We start from the raw sequence: 22624 nt of genomic DNA, 5'->3' as shown, positions 1-22624 counted from the left end.
TAGGTTATCAACAATCATAGGATGATTTTCAAAACTTTTTTTTTGCCTGTTATTCAGCTTATTAGCACTGAGTAATAGAATTCAAACCATCAGGCATCAGGATAACATCCTCAACTTACTGTACAAAAAGATCTGTAAAAATGTAAACACCGACAGACCTGCCACTGAAAGGTATGTGTTATTAAAATAAAACTGTAACTAGCTAGTCAAATAATTTGCTATTGAATTTTTCACACAAATTAAATACTCATGTATCATTTATCTGTCATACACAATGATGGGTCACAGTCTATAAAAAAAACAACACCAAAAAAAGACCATAATTATTTATTCTCACCTGAGTAGCTACCGAGTTTTGGTGCAGTCAAATCACCACCATCATATATTTCAAGTGAATCCCAGTTGTGCTCTGTGGCAAAGCTGATAACCTGGATCTGGAATTAAAAGGGATCACTGGCAGATTATTTTTCAGTAACAACATTAAACACTAAATTAAAGAGACAACATTTCTATGTTTTATCAATTTGCTACAAGCGAGTGTGTTGAGTTTTGTGGCCAACGTTTCAATGATAAAGAATACATCAGGACTTTATTTATTTTGAAAAAAAGAATGTTTGATATAATAGTATACATATTGTTTTATCACATTATTGAATACTCGTTTATTGGTTTGCATCTTTTGGTGACAGGATATATGCAAGTTTTGGCTGAGCGTATCCTTGAATTCATGTATTTTTATCCTTCAGATTGTAAAGTGCTTAGACTGTATTCAAGGTGCTATAAATGTTCTAGTTCTTCAGTATCTATATTCAACCTTTAGAAGTTGTCTGTTTATGATCAATGACTGATGTCATTGAACAAGTATATAATAAAATGAATACTGTATCTTTGTAGCACACAAAACACAATGATCAACTTCACTGGACTCGTGATTTTAAACAGTTTACTTCTCATGTATACCCTGTGTAGAATTTGGTGCAAAGCAAATTGGGAATTGTATTACAGTCCTCTCTTGTTAACCATTACATCTCCCTTTGTCTATTAAATCACATTTGCAATATTAAATCTCTTCCAGTTGATCTATTATTTAGGCAGTAGTGGCATATTCAATTTCCTTCAGACAGAGGACGACACAGTAGTGTGCAACCATTTCTGCAAAATGTGGTGTTTCTTTGTTAATTAAAAACATCCCATTCATTTTTAAATATGCAAGTATGTTTTCTTGAATTGTATGCTCATACAGGAGAAGGGGCAAAGGATCATAAAAAGTGTTGAGAGTTGTAGCATTGAATATGAAAAAGTTGTTCAGTGCTACAGTGTCATTGTGGAAGATTTCTTGCATTAATTTAAATCCAATGACAGAATAACCTGGGGAATCACACTGTTCCAAGATCACACTAGATGCCAAGCTCGACCTAAGGAAAGCAATTCACTGCATCTTGCTGTTAAATCTACTTTATTTTTCCATAACTGAAAAGTGGGTTTGTCTAGGACCATCCCTATGGGTAAAATAAATACAGCACTCCATGAATGTATCCTCTATATATTACACATTTATGATAAATCAATACATACAAAATAGAGACTAGTCTTTTTGCTTCTTAGCAGAAACTTGCCTGTATACCTGCTCCCTCAGCTACAGTGATTTTCCACACACAATTTAAACTGTTACCATAGGGCTCAGGGTATGCTGGGGACAGAATCGTGCCTCTTCTTTCAGTCATATTTCCACTGCATGGAACTGCACAGAAGAACAAAGAAGTTAATCAAAGTATTAATGAGTGCTTTACAGAATGAAAGGCAAAAATAATTCACGATCAACAAACAAAATAAATCTGTTAATCAAAAAAAAGGATTCTCTGAGGATGTTATAATAACATTATATTCCTAAATAATGTATAGAAAATACTACAACAAAGTGTTTCATCAACACAACAGCAACCAGAGTTAACATGTTATTATTATGAAGAGAAATCAATAAATAAATCAATATTTATTTTATATAGCACCTTTCATAGTTGACCACCATCACAAAGCGCTTTACAAGATAGTGAGGAACAATGCATAATACGTTAAATACAGTGAAATACAGGGCATAGTACATTAAATACAAACAGTAAAAAAAAACAAAACAAAAATAACAATGCAAGTACATTAAATACATTCAATAAAAGGCTAGGATGTGGATTCTAAACATTGTGGATGTGTGTGTCATACAGAATCATACTAATAAAATGGAGTGAAAAACCTGAAATAGCAATTTAGACAACAGCTAATAACAAATATCAGGCTTAAAGAGCATTGAAAGTAAGAGAGAACAAGTGGGTCTTGAGAATTGATTTGAAGTGAGCAATTGTGGGAGCTGCACACACTGAAGCTGGGAGAGAGTTCCAGAAAGTTGGGGCCATGAAGCTAAAAGAGCGCTCTACGAGTGTGGCGCACTTTTGCTTGGGTATAATAAGCGAGCCTGAGTCAGAGGACCTCAGCTTGCGTGCAAGGCCATAGCGGGTCAGCAGGATGGAGAGATACTCTGGACCTGTGTGATGAAGGGCCTTGTAGGCAAGCAGGATAATTTTGAAAGTAATCCTGAACTTTACAGGTAGCCAGATTTTACCGCACCTCTGTAAACCAGCACACTGCATTAATGTTCATTTTCTGGTCCAAGCAATGCCAGTTAAGGCTGGTTTTACTATACTGGATGCTACAAAATCTGTAATAAGTTGTAGAGTGACTTTACAGTTTGTAGGCCATCTATGAAATATATTTTATATAAACATATTTAACTGAGATTAATTGTTATTGTTTATAGATAATGCTGCGTAAGAGAAACTGAAACTTGAAAGCCACACAATTTTCGCAGCTTCTCAGAATGCAGCTATAGCTGCTAGATTTAATTTACCCCTAAGTCATTATTCATGTGAGGACAGGGCTGTATCAATTTGTCAATTGATCCTTTTGATTAGGTAAGGTTGTTTGACAGACGAATGGATTTTAGTAAACCCTATGTGATTTCTGCAGATGTCTGTAAAGTTTCTGTAAAGTTCTGGTAGATGTGGGACTACAAACAGATGGCAGCAATGGGTTTTATGTTTTGGATCATTTATTAGATCTTTACTCCCATGGTACAAAGCAAACAACCATGCAATAACACATAAAAGGAAACACCAGAAATATTATCCACTGTATACCAAGGTGAAAAATAAAAATTCAAGTCGATCTATGTTTCATTGCTGTTTTTTTCTCATATTTTGCCAAACAAATTTGAAATTAGAAAGTTCTAGGTTATGGATGTTTTGCATAGTAATTATATTCGCAGTTATTTTCTGTCCAGTATCGTGTGTCTTTTATCCCTTTTAATACCCTTTAAAGCATGTGTCATTTCTGGCGTTTCTTTTTTAGAGCTAGAAGAACAGAATGTAGCACACACCTTGATTAAAAAGCCCATATTTAACCATACACTGCTTTAAGTGATTTTGATATTTACACTTAAAAATCAACCTTCCCACATTTACTCACCTATACAAGTAGGTATTGTGTCATTCCACTGTGCTAGTGCATTTGGAACAGCATGGCACTTAATAGCTTTAGAGCCTTGCAGGAGATAGCCAGGATTGCATTCAAAGCGAACAATGGACCCTGCTGAGAACTCTGAACCAATTCGCCTGCCATACCTGGGCTCTTGTACGGAGCTGCACTGGGTATCACTTGTGCGGGGAACAGCTGTTGAAGCAACAAAGAATCCTTGCAGTATTTGTAGTTTTAAAATGTCAAAAACTTACTTTCAAAGACAAATACACAACTTTTTATTATGATGCTGAGCTGTATCAGAACTGAAGCCAAACAAACAATTCATGTTTGTCCGAAATGTTTGTTTAAAAGTGTTAGAAACCAAAAGAAACCAAAAATAATGCAGTGGGTGTCTCCTTTATTAATTTTACTGTTTTCTGTATGAAGTCTGTAAACAGCCTGAGAAATACAAGATGATGGGATTTAGTCACCTTTAGTGACAGACTTCCTTTAGCTATACCACTGTATGTACATTTATAACAGGCACTTGTTGGTAGTGTCAAAAAACTTGGTTAAAACAGTGCCAATGTATCTAAAGCTGACACACTGGCTCATAGAGAGTGGATGATGATGCTTGATAACAATCAAATCTGACAAACTGAGGAAGTGAGTGTTGAGCTTAAAAAAAAAATCTGACACTGGGCAGGCATTTTAATATTTTAAACTGAAAAAAAGATCAGACCGTAGGGTTACATTTTCCAAACACCTTGTCACTCACTAGTTATTTTAATTTAATATCTATGACATGTGCTGTAACCCATGACTCAAGCAAATTGTATTTTTCTAGGGTCACAAGGTTCTGTCTCTATTTTCATGTCACAACTTGCAAAAGAAAAAACACGCATTCTAATATGGAACCAGTGGAAGTGCTAAACCACTTTTAAATTATATATTTTAAATGTTTTAAAATGTTTAATATTTTAAAACTACTAAAAAGCAAATTCCCACACAAGCAGTGGTTTTATTAATGTAATATTTTAGTCTTCATATTTTCTTGTTGAATGTGGTTTTTAACTCAAAGATTATACATAAGGAAAGAAAAAAATATTTACTGATGCACAATGAAAATGCAACAGTCTAAGTTTTACATCAATAGCTCATTGGGCACATACATAATGTTATTTACATTTTAGATAGTTAGCAGATAGGTTCGTTGATTGTTTGAGTAGTATTGTTCCTTGGGATAACAAAATACTGAGCTGAAGTCATGAGATTTCATAAAAATGCCAGGTGCTCGGTGTTTGGTATTTGAGTTAAATTTGCCAAAATGAATTGATTAAGAATCTGTATAAATAGCCATTCGAAAAGACATGATTTTAATTTATGCAAGAACAGCGAAAGATACAATCATGCCCCGCTTGAGTAATGAAGATCGCCTTGTTGCTGATGGGCTCTGTGAGGGACAGGCCATGTCCTGGAAGGTAGAGGGTCACCACAACGACCCAGGACCATCACATCCGACTGATCCATCTGCATAACCGTTTTCAGACTGCTGTGGCTACAGCACGAGAAATTCCAGGAAGAAATAACCTGCGCATCAGCAGAATGACCGTAGATCTCCGTCTACATGAAAATGATTTGCATGCTTAGAGGCCATTCAGAGGTAACATGTTGACAGCTGAGAGACGAAATCACAGTCTTCTGTGGGCCAGAGAACATCTGAAGTGACGGCAGAGAGAGTGGTGGAGTGTTTTATTCACTGATGAATGCCGTTTTGCCCTTGACAGATCTGATGAAAGGCAACGTGTGTGGAGACATCGTGGTGAGAATTATGCTGACTGTTGCATTGTTACAACATAAGAAAGTTTACAAATAAGAGGAGGCCATCTTGCTCGTTTGGTTGTTAGTAGATTATTGTTCCCAGAATCGCATCAAGCAGCTTCTTGAAGGATCCCAGGGTGTTAGCTTCAACAACATTACTGGGGAGATGGTTCCAGACTCCCAGAATTCTCTGTAAAAAAGTGCTTCTATTTTCTGTTCTGAATGCTCCTTTATCTAATCTCCATTTGTGACCCCTGGTCCTTGTTTCTTTTTTAAGGTCGAAAAAGTCCCCTGGGTCAACATTGTCAATATCTTTTAGAATTTTGAATGTTTGAATCAGATCGCCACGTAGTCGTCTTTGTTCAAGACTGAATAGATTCAGTTCTTTTAGCCTGTCTGCAAATGACATGCCTTTTAAACCCAGAATAATTCTGGTCGCTCTTCTTTGCACTCTTTCTAGAGCAGCAAAATCCTTTTTGTAGCAAGGTAACCAGAACTGAACACAATATTCTAGTTGAGGTCTTACAAATGCTTTGTAAAGTTTTAACATTACTTCCCTTAATTTCACTATATATCCGAGCATTTTGTTGGCCATTTTTATAGCTTCCCCACATTGCCTAGATGAAGACATTAGTGATTCCTTCTTCAGTTTCAGTATCACCTATATGGTATTTATAATGTTCAGCGTTTGCAGTTTATTCCGAATTTTACCGAAAAATTACAAGATTTTATTTTTTTTAACTGGACGTTAGTTTTTACTGAATTATATTCGATTTCTTGTCTATTATTCAATATTTTCCTGGTACTATTTTCTAGGAAATACACGATATTTTGATAAGAATGCGGTTTTATTTTGACTCTGACATTGTAATAAGCAGCCCTACACTGTATCCTACGATACAGCAGGTACGTTTAGACATCAGAGGTTCAAATACACATTATCACCTGACTGTGTTCACCAATCAAAGTCTGATTATTGTGGCAATTGCTGGGCGTAGTAACTGCGAGCTTGAGCTTTGACAAAATAGGGGCTTGGATGTCAAAACATTTTTTGCCGTTTAATGCAATTAAAACTGAATTTCTTTTAATTGGCTCTAAAACAGCATTAAATAAAATCCCACAACCAATGACTTTGGCAGACCACCATTAGCTCTTCGCAAGCTGTGAAAAGTCTGGGAGTCTTATTTATTTGATTCTACTCTTAGTTTTCAGCATCACATTTCAACTATAGTGAAATCTGCTTTTTATTATTTGCGGAATATATCTCAAGTCCGTTTGTATCTTGCAGAATCTGACATAGAAATTTTAATTCATGTGTTTGTTTCATTCTGTCTGGACTACTGTAACGCCCTATTGGCTGGTCTGTCTTGTAAACTTATCAATCGCTTACAGCAGGTTCAGAATACAACTCCATGAATTCTGACAGGTACAAAAAGATTTGAACATATTACACTTGTTCTTGCTTCCCAGCTTGCTTCTCGTCTTCTCAGCTCACCGCTACCACCCCCACACTGACTCGGGAGCGGTGAAGACATGCACGTGCTGTCCTCTGAAGCGTGTGCCGTCAGCCGACCGCTTTTTTTCACACTGCAGACTGACCGTGCAGCCACCCAGAGCAACAGTGTCGGAGGACAACGCAGCTCTGGGCAGCTTACAGGCAAGCCCGCAGGCACCCAGCCAGACTACAGGGGTTGCTGGTGCACGGTGAGCCGAGAACACCCTGGCCGACCTAACCCTCCCTCCCCCCACGCGGCCCAAGGCCAATTGTGTGCCACCACCTGGGAGATCCCGTACTCGGTCGGTAAAGGAATAGCCTGGACTTGAACTCGCGACGTCCAGACTATATACTTATTATTATTGATGGAAATGTCCAGCGTGATTTGAAACGTCTCCCGATGGCTTGCACTACCCAGTTCTGTCAATTTTCTTTTCTTTTTATGATTTCAAGGCGAAATAAACCTGGCTTGTTTTGTGCTGATGTCATGTTCATACCTCCTGTAGATACTATGTCCGTCAGCAGAGTGATTGCCCCAATAACGAGATTTTTTCCCCGATTTTTACCGATGTTTCAATTAAAACCCTTTTTTTTTTTTAACCGATTTGTATCCCTATTTTAATATATGTAAAATAAACACCCGGAATTTTAAATTTTTTAAAGATAAAAACTGAAAATGCGGGACACTAGGTATTTATAGTGCACATTTTTATTGCCTGCGTGCAGTACCTTACACTTTTCTATATTAAATGTAATCTGCCATGTGTCTGCCCAATTCTAAATGCTGTCTAGATCATTTTGAATGACCTTTGCTGCTGCGGAGGTGGAAGTGTGATGATTTGGTGCAGATTGTGGGCAACCTTATTGCTCAGCAATACATTGACGACGTCCTTGCAGCAACAGTGTTTCCATTCCTGCAAGCCAATCCAGAAGTGTCGATCTTCCAGCAAGACAATGCAAGACCACACAGTGCTAGGATTAGAATTGCACAACTTAAAGAAAATAATGTCGAGGTATTGCCATGGCCAGCTTTTACTCCTGACCTGAGTCCAATACAACATCTGTGGGACCAAATCGCCAGTGCCACCCACAGGAGACAACCGCGACCAGCCAACCTTTGCCAGCTTGCTGCCGCACAGGAAGAGTGGCAGAACATCCCACGGCGGTCTATCCAGAGGCTGATCAGGTCTATGCGTCAACACTGCCAGGATTGTGTTAATGCTCAGGGAGGTCATACCTACTAACTTTGTAATGTTTTCATTTTGACAGTGTGTCACGTTTCATACTGAAAACTTATTTATTTAGTATGATTCTTTGATCTGTATTTTTGTTCACATTTTCTGTGATTTTGCTTGATATCTGTTTAAAATATTTGATTAAATCCATTAGACCTGAGTCTTGTGTTTCTTTTGTGCATCAGTATATAAAATAATGGCCATGAAACATGTGTGTTATTTTTTTACGCTGTAGCTTTGACACATTTTCTTTATTCAGCCAGCATCAAATATGCATTAATAGTATCTACTATTTTTTATGTTCTCGTTGGTAAATCTCCATACATTTAAATTGTCTGATATTATTTCTAGCTGGTAGAATGCTCAACAGAAAGTATTAGATGCAACAAAATAAAAATCAAAGTCCATCAAAAGCTCAATTCAATAAAAAAACAGCATGTTTTAATTATGTTGTTAAACATGTCTTTGTTTCGCCTCTTGATGGTTTTGGCATGCTGATTTATCCAAAAAAAAATACACATCAATAATAATGACACTCAAAAATGCAGCACTGGTCCTCCAAATTCTATGTTTGATGGTGTCAAAACCTCCTTACCTCCAGTAAACTAAAGATATGGGGTGGCTTAAAATAACTCCTTGTAATGTTGCTTACCTTGGTAAATGAAGTGGAAACCTCTAGCAGAAACACCACTTTTGGCACTGAACCTGAGCAGAATTTGATTAGATGTGGCTAAAGGTAAAGTCTCTCCTACAGGTAATAGAACATGAAAGCAATGTAAGTATACATAATATCATAATGAAGACTAAGCCATACAACTGGAAACATTGTATACAACATAATCTGAACATTCACTACTGGGACAAATTACAAGCAACATACAGATGTGGTTATAGTTTTGGTTACAGCTTGTGTTCAGATTTTATCAACGAAACGAAACATTTATTTGGTACTTAACTGTTTAGGGCTGTATAAAATGTTTTAAGAGGGCTGTATATCACTGTGCTTAACACTCAATGGGCCAAGCAAATAATCAGTAATTGCTGAAAATATTTATATTTCTCCATCAGCTGTCAAGTGCATTAATGCTGGCACACGACACCACTATTCAGTACATGAAACAATTTAAAAAGATATGAAATTGAAATAGCCATAAGTACGACTTCTGCATTCAAATAAATATAATAACTTCTGTGATAGTGTGACAATGGAGGAGCCCTACACATAAAGAGGGTTTTATGTGTAAATGGATATTGTAAATAGTGTGCGTTTATTGTAATTGTTGTAATTAATTAAAGAAGTACCTGACGCTCCTGGGAGAGCCTGCCTGCTGTGCGATTGCCAGGTGTTGAATCTAATCAGCAGGTAGGTGTGTTCCAGCAGGGCGTCAGGTATAAAAAGGTTCTGTTTATTCGCCTCGGGGCTGCTGTAAAGCCAAAGGGCTGAACATCGTCCATGCTATCCAGACAAAGAGCGTGAAGCATCTTGCTGAAAGCCTCCGATCGCCGTGAAGGTAAACCGGGGTCGCAGCCGCCGCTGATCGGTCGAGTAGCCGGAGTCGGGGTTTGTTTATTATTCAACAGAGATTAGTTCAGGGATTAGAGATCCCACCAAGTATAGAGAGCGAGGTGAATAAGCGGGACCTCCATGCGTTTTCATGGGACCTTTTATAGTTTTTGTACAGTGTTTTTATTTTGCTTTATGTATATTCCCCTGTATGTCCTTAGTGCGCTACCATTGCTGGTAGTGTCATGTGAGCTGTTCGCCTACAGGGTGAATCAACTTCAACCTCCGTCTCAATCTCCTGCCTGTCACTCAACAGCGAATGCACATACCCACAGGGCAGTAGCCTGTCACAGATAGTATATGTCCAGCATTTACCTGTATGTGATCCTGCAAGGGAACTAAGAAGTCTGGCGTTCTGGTTTGCCCCATCAAATAGGTCTACCACATCGTTCACTGCTGTTTGGAAATATGCAAACTGTCCAAATACCACTGAAACAACATAATTGCATTATTGACATCAGTTAGCATTTTTACATGAGCAGCCCCCCTGAGTGCTGGTTCACTGTGGCATGTAGGTATTTCATTTATCTGAGTACCGATGGAAACATCCATGGTTTTAGTGGAAACCAGCATGTCCTTAGCATTTATATACATTTGTTTTTATATGAATTGTCCTCTGAGTTACTAGTACAAAATGTTTGTATTACTTGAATCATTATAGCATAGATAAGTGACAAGTTCATATATTAGCTTTAAACATTTTAAATTTTTTTCCAGTAATTGTTTTACAATGAATTAAATCTTTTTTTGTGACCTATGGTTTACATTGAGGGCACCATTTTACTGTGAAAAGAGCCACCAATGTTCCGCTAGTGCAAGTATATAAACTGCCTCAAATTGTTGGAGTCATTTTCTACAAAACTATAAAAATGTGTATTGCATTCCTTTAAAATCAATGTGTTTTGAACTAGCGATTTAAAGTAAGCTGGATATTACAGTGAGGCAGGGTATACTTGGTATTAGTTATGCTTTAATCAAGGGAATACCTGTCCCATCAATGTTTATAAAAGACAATCCATATCTAAATCCGAAGCAATATCATAAATATTGTAAAAACATGTTGTAATCATTCCCCTCATACGCCTCTCTCATGTGTGATAGGGTAAAGTTTATTGATGTGTAGATTTACAACAATAACAAGAAGGTGTGCTAATTTGCATTATCATGTTCACTGGTTTTTCCTTCCTTCTGCTTTCATCATGCTCACTCACAGCATATTGCAATGTGTCACACTTCAATCACTTGGGATTACCTAAAGCTTGGAAGAAGTGGCATAGATATTATCTTATTAAAGTCTTAATACACTGGGTTCAAACTGTTGATACACTGATGTGATTTATATTGTGTATAAAGCAATGCAATAAAAAATAAACAACAACACGAAATGTAACCCTAGAGAGCAACAAACGAACCCCTTCAAAAGCAAAAATGAGTGGAATAATAAAAAAAAAAAACACATTTAATACACCGGTTCTTTGTATTCCAGTCATGCTGTTGGGAATCTGTTAAAAGCTATGTTCTCTGTGCTCTTATCCATTTTCTGTTTGACAATTTCGAGATACTGCACTATCAATCAAACCTCCATTATGTATAAGCAACCTGGTAAATGGCTAGCTTTTTATTGTATACTGTTTGTTGTTGGGAATATCCCAGCAGAGAAACATTTTGGTGAGAGAAAACAATTGATGTGCGCCTGTCACAAACAGGGGAACCTACAATCTAAAGCCACAATATTGAATTGATCAACAGAAACAAATCACAAGTCTCTCTCCCACTAAACTTGAAACACAAGACAATACAATAGAATTCTAAATGGAAGAAATACTAGTATAAACAAGATAGATTATGACAGGGAAGGAGTAGCAGATTACATCAGCGCCACATACTCCACTTGAGGCTTTAACAATGCCTAGCTATGATGTCACTTGTAGAGGATAAGATACTGAAAACATCTGTCGGCCTTTTCTCACATATTCTGTTCCATTTTATTATAGTCTAGAAAAGCCAATACATCTACCGGTTGTATATTTAAGCATTATATAATGAATAGTAAATGTGTATTACAATTGTTAACAGAATATTAATTTCCTGATTGAAAAGAATCCCCCAAAAATTGGAAATTAACCCTTTCATGCATGGCGACCTCATATGGGGATGCCATTTTTTCCCCATATAAAGCAATAGGAAAAAAAAAAGAAAAATATACTTAGTATGTATCCAAAACTACTTTCAGCTATTTTCAATATGTCATGCACGAAGGGGTTAAATAGATAACACTTTTAAAATAAGCCCATATTTCTATATTGCACAAACTATGCAGCATAGTGGGAGCACATACAGTATTATGTATATTACAGAAAAATGTAAAAACTGTAACATCGAAGCAACTGGTTTGTAATTTAACATGGTGCACTCTATTGCTTACACATCAGTACAAATACATGGTCACAGTGACTTAATATATATGTTATTGCAATATTAAGAGTGATTTTACCTAAGTAAGAAAAAGAAAAAATACATACAGTTCTGGCATATTGTTAGAGAGAGGTCATCTGGCTTTAAAACTGAAATAGCTTAATTGCATATCATTTCAAAGCATGTTGTACAGTTCAGAATGTTTGCAGGCTAAGGGTTTGATTTGCTTGTAAGATCATCAGATGTTTGTGACCTTCCACATTCAATTCTTTATTATGTTGTGAATCGTTCAAATTAGGGGGCCAGTGTTCAACACATATAACCAAGTTATTAACAATCTGGTTTTCTTCAGTCCACTAACACTGCAGCCCTTCAGCTGCTGTGAAATCTCACTTAAAACGCCTCCCTTGAATGTGATCATGTGTACATGTTTTATCTATGTTTTATCTGAATACAACAAATGTTTGTTAAGGAATGTATTAGTGGACTGAGAATTTTTTACTGGAATTCAGTCACAATGGCCACTATCTGATTGATTGACAACTGACAAATACAGCAGATGCTAAAGTTGCAAGTGTTTCTGTATCTAAGACTGCACAAATTACTGATGTTTCACTAGGAACAGTTTCCAAAGTTATGACCTTGTGGGACCTTCTGGAGAATAGATTTCATTTCAGGTTTCCACCCCCAACTGCCCTGAAGGAATTAAAGGCCGTAAACAATGAGAAATGGTCATGTATCTCTCCAGAATCAGAGCCTTTCTGAGTGCTCACTGAGGCCCTACAGCTGATTGTTTGTTTAAGACTGGTGTTAGTTCAACCCCTGTACATTCTGGTATCTGTATCGGTTTATAAACTAGAGCCTTTTCAGTGTCCTGCTACAGTATGAGAAAACAATAGTCATTCAATAGTAATCTTGACATTGATTCTGATACGGTGTGCTTCATTTCCTGCTGGGCTGAAATCACATAGTGATTAAAACTGACTGGGACAATGCAAACGCACTGAAGTGTGCATAATATCACTGATGAGACATAAATAAACAATTAAAGCTACAATAAAATCCCTCCCTCCCCCAATTATAATTTTTAAGAGGATGCAAGGTCCATCTTTACCTGTGCCAATTAAGCATTTATTTTTAGTTCAAATTAGAACTATACATGACATAACAATTTTCAAAACTGTTATAAACATTAGAACCCCCCCCCCCATGGCGACTATACATTTCTGATGCTTGTAAGATTTGTATGCTTTGATATAACTAGTTAGCTCAATAGCTGTCTATTAAAAGCAGCATCGTTACAATTTCACCTTTCAGACCCTGGGGTTTTCACTGTGGGACTGAAGGGGATTTATTAAGAATTGGGAGTCAAACCATTTTTAGAAAATTTCATTAAACAAGCCGATATAATTCTATGCAGTACAGAATAGTTTTTTTAAAAGTAAACTTGTCATCACAAGCAAAAGAGTAGTGCATTTCATGCCAAATTGGAATGCAGTTGCTGTGTCCTGCACAAACTGCAAGTCAGTAGGAAGTTAAATGTAAATTGAAAATTAAATAACAGTGTCCTAAAATATATATACCTACTGTCAAGGTTGACATAGTTCTAATATTTTATTTAAAAAACACCCAAAAAGCTGTCTAACCACAGGTTAGAATTTCCAAACACTGATTCATATACTGTATACCTATAGATAGATTAGATAGATAAAAAAAAACTATATATTTTCTTGATAGCCATAAACATAATTTCTAAAGGCTTCTTACATTTGTTTAGTGTAGTTATCACAGGCTTTACCATGTCTGCTTTATAACAGCGTTTTTGACAAATAGTCAATTAAGAAGGGATTCACACATTTAAGATACATCTAAAAATAATTCACTTACCAAATTCTTTGGATACAGTAATTGAGTATATACATGTCTGATCAGCTGTGTAATTATGTGGATAACTAGGAGATAAAACGACCCCTCCTGACCCAGTATACTGGCCTCCACAGGGAGCTGCAAACATAAACACAAACACATGTTATGTTAAGATATATTAAAATGTAATTATTTGTGCATCACAGTAATAAAACCCCACATAAAGTACCATGAGGTGATTTTAATTGATTAGGTGAATATGTACTTTTGTCAAGGAATATTATTTTGATGACTCTTATATAAGCTTCTCAGATCATCTCAACCAATCAGGCAGATAGTTTACACATGTGTTTCATGTCATCACTGCTCTTAATTGAAATGTGGTATTTGATATACACTGGGGGCAGAGAGCAGGGGGACAGATTTATGGTTACTCTCTGGTGTACCAGGTGTACCAAGACTGAAACTGAACATGATATACAGATTGAATCTAAACCAAAAGTATAATACATTTGTTTGTCATTTCAAACTATACCAAGTTGCTCTATAAAGCATTAATACTGCATACAGCATAGCAGACATTGTACAGTATTAAAAGGAGAAGAATTGTACATAGGAATGTTATTCTTTTCATTTCTTTGATATTCTTATCAGATCCCTAACCCTGGTATTTTCTGTTGGCTTTACATTCGTTCTGCTTATATGCTGCTTATATTACAGCAGGACTGACAAAACTCTTCTATTTTTAGTCTCGCAAACGTGTTGGTTTGAGTCTCTGATCCTTCTGCTCACTTCTTGCTACTTTCATCTGTCAGGTCCTTGGTACAATGATCACTCAAATTCTTGTCCCATCATCAGCATATCCAAAACCTTTTGCCAGTCATTCTCCTAGGTCTACATCTTAATCTGCCTGCAAAACCTTACAGAATGTGCAGGCCCTGAGCCAAGAAGCAACCCTGTCTCATCTGTGTCTGCACATCAAACCAGTCCAAAACCTTTGCTCATATTACCTTTCCCTCTTTATTTAGATAATGAAGCACAAACCCCCTAATTAAAGATTTCCCCCAAAAAAGGACGACATATAAATACACTAGGGTTGTCATGATCATAATCTCTCATTGTAATTCTTTTTTTTGTTTTGTTTGATGTAATGTTTGCAGCACATAATTAACACTGAAGCCTTGTTCCTGTTTACACAGAGGGTGAGGAAAAAGATGCAGTACAAGTACCTGACAAGACATTTGTATTTTTTTTTTCTTTTTTTTTAAATTTAGTCGTTGCCAATTAGTTTTTATTATTTTCTCCCCAATTTGAAATGCCCTTTTATTTTTAGGCTCAGCTCACCGCTACCACCCCTGCGCTGACTCGGGAGGGGCGAAGACGAACACACACTGCCCTCCGAAGCGTGTGCCGTCAGCCGCCCGCTTCTTTACACTCTGCAGACTCACCGTGCAGCCGCCTCAGAGCTACAGCATTGGAGGACAACGCAGCTCTGGGCAGCTTACAGGCAAGCCCGCAGGCGCCCGGCCAGACTACAGGGGTCGCTGGTCCGCAGTGAGCCGAGGACACCCTGGCTGACCTAACCCTCCCTCCCCCCGGGCGACGCTCGGCCAATTGAGCGCTGCCCCCTGGGAGCTCCCTTCCACGGTCGGCTGTGGAATAGCCTGGACTCGAACCGGCGACGTCCAGGCTATAGAGCGCATCCTGCACTCTAGCAAGTGCTTTTACTGGATGCGCCACTCAGGAGCCCCCAGACATTTGTATATTTTAATTTTGTAATACCTATCATCATCTAATAAAGTATCCTCTGATTTCTGCCTCATACACTTGCTCAACAATATTAAATACAAACAGCAGTTATTTTTCCATGTTTGAGAAATGTTGGTCACTTATTTGACCACAATCATTTAAAAGTCTGGAATAAGGTACAGGTGTGTACTGTAACTGGCACGGTCATCAATAAGCCTATTTATGAATTATCTCTACATTATTCATTATTTATTCAAGAACAATTGAATGAATTGATTTTTATTTCCAGTTCCTAACAGATTGTTGATAACTCTGTGTGCTGATGTCATTAATCTGTTTAAAAAATGAATGAATTGATGAATGAAAAAAGCGAACAAACTAATGCATGAACATGTACCTTATCTGTACAATTGAGGCTGCACCAAGTCTATATATCTGTTTAGCTTTACCTCCTCTGTAAACTACAGTAGATCTATTTCTGTACTCAACTCCCAATGTTCATTCTTAAACCATGATGACAACAGATTATTATTATTATTATTTATTTCTTAGCAGACGCCCTTATCCAGGGCGACTTACAATTGTTACAAGATATCACATTATTTTTTACATACAATTACCCATTTATACAATTGGGTTTTTACTGGAGCAATCTAGGTAAAGTACCTTGCTCAAGGGTACAGCAGCAGTGTCCCCTACCAGGGATTGAACCCACGACCCTCTGGTCAAGAGTCCAGAGCCCTAACCACTACTCCACACTGCTGCCCCAGATGTATGCCACCTGTCCTCTTTATCTGATCAATGCTAGCAAGTCTCTGGAAGCATCCGTTACCAACTTCAGACAGGTAATGGGATTTCCTTACTGTCATGATTTTCAAAAACAGACTCCCCTCACAGCCCCTTTCCATTGCATATTTCAAGACGTTTCTGTGATGCTGACTATTCACATCATTTTTTATGCGTTCCTCAGAGAGGCGCCATATAACCTTTTTTTTTTTTTTTTAATACAGGCATGTAGGATGCACCACTGAGACAGTATTTTAGTTACTATGGAAACCAATAAAATAACCTATTTGGGTAAGGAAAGAAATCCCTTTTATTATTTGAAGAGATCTCACCCTTTTCTAATCAATAATAAAACACATAGCCTACTCAAAATACTTGCCAAAGAAAATACATTTTGTGGATCAAAAAATAAAAGAGATGCCAGAACTACAGCAACAGCACATGTTGTATGCTATATAATGCCTGTCTTCTCGTCCACTTTATCATTGCTTTTTCCAGAACTTCCTTAAATGCTAAATTGCTTGCTACCTTAAAATACAAATGTATTTTTGACGTATTCTACTCATGGTTGAAATATGTATTGGAAATATTTTTCAGGGAGATATTCTTTAGATTCATATTGTTTTTGAATATTATTTGGGAATATCCTTGTCAGGCCGCTCACTGTATATTCTGGACATTAAGCTAGCCAGCCTCATATTCTTTTTGAACAGCTATTTACATTGTTCTTTTTTTTCCAAGGAGTGATCCATAGTTTTTCATTTGTCTTGTTGGCAGACACATTATTAACAAAGCCTCCTCACAGTAAGTATGTATGAACAGCTCTAAATTCTGAATCTAATTACACATTGTTCTCTCTTATGCTATTTAGCATTGTGGATATTTAGCAATATTGAATGGAGCATACTATTAATTTGCTCCATTAATTTGCTATTTATGCTATAATATTTCGAGCCTGTCTAATTTTACTACAGAACGTGGTTCAAGAGAAGTTGTTGAAATTACATGTGAAAAGCCATCAATTGCTATAATTATGGTGTAACCAATAGGTGTGTATTTTTTCATCTCTTTTTTTTTTCATCACACCAGTGTTTCAATATAACTGAGTCAGAAATAGTCCCATAAAGGAGAAAGGTGAGAAGAGTTGTCATGGTTACCAATGAGAACGATCACTCGACAAGATCAAGTCAGAAACAATTATTTAGTTACTTAAAAACCAGCACATTATTATGACAATAGTAAGCCTTTTTTTTTTTTTTTTCAATGTATTAGGTTGGGGTGATGATTATGATTACCTGTGTTTGACTGGCTATATTCCAGCTGGTCCAGTCAAGCCTAAATTAGGCAGTTGTGAAGTGACGCATTAAAAGGTACATTATTTTCGCTAAGATAAACCAGAAGCCTGTCATGCTTTTTGGCTTTCCAGCTAAGTCTCTCCTATTGAAAAAAAAAGACCCAAAAGACTGCTTCCACTAATGTCTTACATGCTTAACAGCCATCACTGTGTCAACCTTGTAAGCAGACGGATGGTTTTTCTGTGAAAGCAACCTTTTTTCTTCTTCTGTATGATGGATTCAGTTTACCGTCCACAGCCTGTTCAAGCCCTTTTAATACAGCGCTGAGACACTCTTGTCATAAATGGTGTTCACTTGTTCACTTCAATGTGGTGTCAGTTTTGTAACTAAATACTTTTATGCAGTATATCATAATATTTCATAATGGGATCAGTGTGTTAAAATGTAATGACAGATCAGATTAACAGGAGTCAAATAAATGAGGGCGGATATACACTGTTAATTTTAAAACAACAATAATAACAGAAGCATTTAACAAGAAGGGAAAATATATACAATGATTGTATACTTGCTCATTTTATACCATTACAATTAAAAGTGTGTGTTTCATTTTGCAATGGCTACAAAATATGGTCTGTATTGTTTTGTCACTTTGAACTGAACCTCATTTGACATTATAGTGGCTTTTTTCTTTCTGTTTGTTCTCTTTTATATAGTATGTAAGCTGTATACATGAAAGACAGCTAAACAGATGCAGTACACCATGGACACCCAAGAAATAACAATACGTCAAAAAAAAAAAAAAGGTTTCCAAATGGTGACAGAGCATAAAAATAGCTTTTCCTTTAGCTCACTAGATGCATGTCATTTTAAGGTTGAGATCATTTGAGTAATAAGCCATGTGATTAACCAGGGAATCAACAAAATGTCAATGGGGCTATTTACAGGTCAGACCAGGTCTGGAAAATAAAGTCATATCATATATGCCTTGCCCAAGAGTTTAGGCAAGTTTCCTGTACATATTTAGGCCACTGAGTCCTGTCTTTATCTAATGAATATATAAAATGAAGGTGGGACTATGCAGATGTTCAGAAACGTGATACCTGTCTCAATTTCTAACATGCCATAGGTGTCTATATGACAGCTGTGGGGTATTCATGAAAAGAAGGGTTAGTTCACAACTTCAGCCATACCTTGTTTCCAAACAGTTATCTTAGAGCATGTGTAACGGGGTTGAAATGACCCGTTATTTCACATTTTTATTTTGCATATTTTTATTTATTTGTATATTTTGATTTGTGCACGTTTTCTTTGATCGGGCACTTTCATTGATTTTGTAGCACTTTATTGTTCCTTCCCCACTCTAATTAATTAATGACCCAGTAACTGAAAATATGCACCTGACTATAAATACCCCTTGATTTTAGTTTTCCAGGATGGCCATCCACCGTTTGTCTTGTCTGTCTGTCTGTCTGTCTGTCTGTCTGTGTCTGTGTCTGTGTCTGTGTCTGTGTGTGTAGGAGAGGGGACCTGAGACGGAACGAAAACGAAAATATATGGTAAACCTAGTGCTTGTTGCTGCTGCTATGCTGATGATGATGTCGTTAGGAATAGTGTTTATCGATGTCCCCTCCTCTGCACGCACTGGCGTTTTGTGTTTGTTTTTAAACCGGTTGTTTTTATTTTCGGATTTTTACTGTGATTTTAAATGAAACCCCTGTTTAATTGTTTTTTTTTTGTACAAAGCACTTATGTGCTATGGTAATGATCTGCTGCTAATTCTTAATTCTGTGCAATAAAACATTATTTTAATTGACAACAACTGTGTCCTGGTTACTCTCTTCCCTGATTTGCCCTCCGAAAAAAAAGAACTTTAATTCTGAGGGTGCAATTCCCTCGGTGGCGTAGTCAGGGCTACCTTCCAGGTGTAAACATGTATTTAATCCCAACATGAAATCAGAGCTTCCACCGCATGTTTAAATTTATTGGATATTTATTTAAAACAATACAAACCGATGTTATGCTGTTTTTGATTAAATGTGATATATAAACACAAGCTTTCAAGTCTCTTCTTCAGGTGTACATGTAAATGTAAAGAAATAGGTGTTCCCTTTCAAGTCGAAAATAACCATCAAGGTATGGGATATTGCCGTCAGGCAGTAGCGATTGGCTGAGCTTTTATAGCAAAGCTGCCGATAGGCCTCTGCGCGAGCTGCCACGTAAGCCCGCCCCCTTGGGAGCTTACTATACGCAGCGCGCAGAGACTCACTTCCTCTTTTGTCTTCAGCATTGGTAGCGGTAGGTATTAGAGCCCGTAGCTGATTGTACTCAATAAGCTTAAAGCTTGAGAAGCTGGTTTTTGCCCCTTCTCGGAGTTTATTTCAGTTACACTCTTCGGAGTCGTTATTATTATTTAAGGATTTTATATATTGTGTATATTTCCTTCACGCTTTGCTTGCATCGCGTTGTCTCGTGGTCTCCCGTCTTTCCTTTATTAATTAATTTTGATTATTGTGTTGTGTTTTGGGTTGTATTAAAATATATATTTTTCTGTGTGTATTTTTATATATTTGTGACGCACGTTGCGTTGGCCTTGGCCGCGCGCGTGTCTGCAGCCCCGGTCTTGCCTTGGCTAGACTGCGTGTGTGTGGAGCCTGCTCTGCTGTCTCCCACGTACTGCCTGCGGTGAAAAAAAAAAAAAAAAAAAAAAAAAAACGCGTGGTAGTTGTACTGTGCCCACATATACTGTGTCCCAGTCACTTAATCACCACCAGCAGTACTGCTGCAGCAAAAAAAAAAAAAAAAAAAAAAAAAAAAAATCCCATTCACTACACAGAGGAAGACGACCACTAAGCCTCAATCCCCAGCACCAGCAGGTAAGTAGTGCACAGCATCAGACACTGTACCAGCACATAGCGTCTCCGCTCTGCGGGTCAGCTGACGCTTAGGCGTCTGTGCTAGCGTTCTACGCTCGGTACTCACGCTCCGGCGTGCTGCGCTTAGGCGCTTGGTGTCGGCACTTTGCCACTTGGTGCAGCGCTTCGGCGCTTTGTGCAGCGCATCAGCGCTTGGTGCTAGCGCGTCTGCGCTTGGGGACTTCGGCGCATCGACGCTCGGTGCACGCACCTTGACGCTCGACGCTTCGGCGCTCGACGCTCGGTGCACGCACCTCGACTCTCGACGCTTCGGCGCTCGACGCTCGGTGCACGCACCTCGACTCTCGACGCTTCGGCGCTTGACGCTCGGCGCGTCGACGCCTCGACGCTCGGTGCACGCACCTCGACGCTCGGCGCTTCGACGCGTCGACGCTCGGTGCACGCACCTCGACGCTCGACGCTCGACGCTCGACGCTCGGTGCACGCACCTCGACGCTCGACGCTCGGTGCACGCACCTCGACGCTCGGCGCTTCGACGCCTTGACGCTCAGTGCACGCACCTCGACGCTCGGTGCACGCACTTCGGCGCTCGCTCGGTGCATGCACCTCGACGCTCGGCGCTTCGACGCCTTGACGCTCGGTGCACGCACCTCAACGCTCGACGCTTCGGCGCTCGACACTTGGCGCATCGACGCCTTTACCATCAGTGCACGTCCACGCTTCGGCAACCATGTCCGGGTTCCACCGTTGCGTCACCTGCCAGGCAAAATTGCCAGCGAGCGATCCCCATGAGGACTGTGTGGCGTGTCTGGGGCCAGAGCACGCCGCATCCGCGTTGGCGGATAGGGCTTTTTGCCATCTTTGTGCTGGTTTCCTCACATGCACCCTCCGCCAAAGGGCGAAGAAAGCAGTGGGTGGGCGCTCTCCTTCCACTGGATCGTCCCACACCATTTCTGCCCCGCCGTCATCTACGGCGACGCCGCCAGGGCGGCTGCAGCTCTCCAGGAGCCCGTCCTCCCAGCTAACGGCTGGTCAGAGGTCCCCCACCAGACGCGCTCGGGAGCGCAGCCCCTCCCCTCGTAGGGTACGCCCCCGTCGGGAGTCTAGGTCGCACTCCAGATCGCCTCGACGGAGAGCACGCTCTCGTTCCCCTCGTCGGGACAGGCGATACAGAGACAGGTCGGGGGTGGCAGAGCTAACCTCCAAAATGTCTCAATTCATGGAGGTTATGATGGGGCAGCAGTCCATCCTCATGTCCTTAGCAAATGTGGTGCCTCCAGTCCCAGGACAACCGACTGGGCCCATTGCTAGTCAGCCAGTGGCCCCTCCACAACCTGCACCGGTCGTCGCTCCTCCAGTGCAGTCTCAAGGGGAGTGGGATATCGATGCGCTGTCTAGAGACACATCTGACATCCTAGAGGGGGACAGTACAGAGGCTGAGGTAGCCTCCCAGCACTCTGAGGACGAGCTCCACGTGCTGGACACCAATGACCCTACGTGGTCTGTGGTGGACAGAGCAACCCGCCACTTGGGCGTCGAGTGGCCGATGGCGGAACCACCTCGGCGCTCCTTGTTTGAGTCGCCTTCAGCCCAGTCCAGTCAGTCCAGGATGCTTCCGGCATTCCCAGACTTTATTAAGGAGGTACAGTCCACCTGGGGGGCTCCGGCCTCTGCCCCGGCGACTTCTCGCAAGGCCTCGGCCTTTAACATGCAAGGGGCAAGTGAGGCTGGGTTGGCGTCCTTCCCACCTGTGGACGCTGCGTTCGCCGCGTTGGTGAAGACACCAACATTATCGGGGCTGACGAAAGATCCTGCATGCCCCAATAAGCAGTGCAGGACCACTGAGGTACACCTCAAGAAGGGGTACGCTGCGGCCACAGAGGCGGTCAAGCTCTCTAATGTGGCCAGCTTGCTGACGGTCTACCAAGCGGCATTAATCAAAGACCTGCCTGAGTGCCCTTCGGCGGCCCTCAGAAGCGAGTTGGGGACCGTCAGTCAACTGCTGGTGAAGCTGG

The 22624-nt window shown here is 39.5% G+C and overlaps 1 protein-coding gene across 1 annotated transcript in view; it reads right to left on the bottom strand.

The window, feature by feature from the left end:
- The window catches only part of LOC117402922 (CUB and sushi domain-containing protein 1-like), a 778430-nt gene that overhangs the window by 86517 nt on the left and 669289 nt on the right, over positions 1-22624 (bottom strand). The window contains exons 31-36 of the mRNA XM_034004588.3: positions 13925-14041; positions 9938-10051; positions 8711-8806; positions 3517-3720; positions 1617-1741; positions 338-434 (exon numbers count right to left, since the gene is read on the bottom strand). Coding sequence (XP_033860479.3) covers positions 338-434; positions 1617-1741; positions 3517-3720; positions 8711-8806; positions 9938-10051; positions 13925-14041 — 753 coding nt within the window. The remainder of the gene's footprint in view (positions 1-337; positions 435-1616; positions 1742-3516; positions 3721-8710; positions 8807-9937; positions 10052-13924; positions 14042-22624) is intronic.

This window comes from Acipenser ruthenus, chromosome 5 (assembly GCF_902713425.1).
Source record: "Acipenser ruthenus chromosome 5, fAciRut3.2 maternal haplotype, whole genome shotgun sequence".
Classification (NCBI taxonomy): domain Eukaryota; kingdom Metazoa; phylum Chordata; class Actinopteri; order Acipenseriformes; family Acipenseridae; genus Acipenser; species Acipenser ruthenus.
Note: the sequence above shows the minus strand (reverse complement) of the source record. Positions and strands in the feature narration are given on the sequence as shown.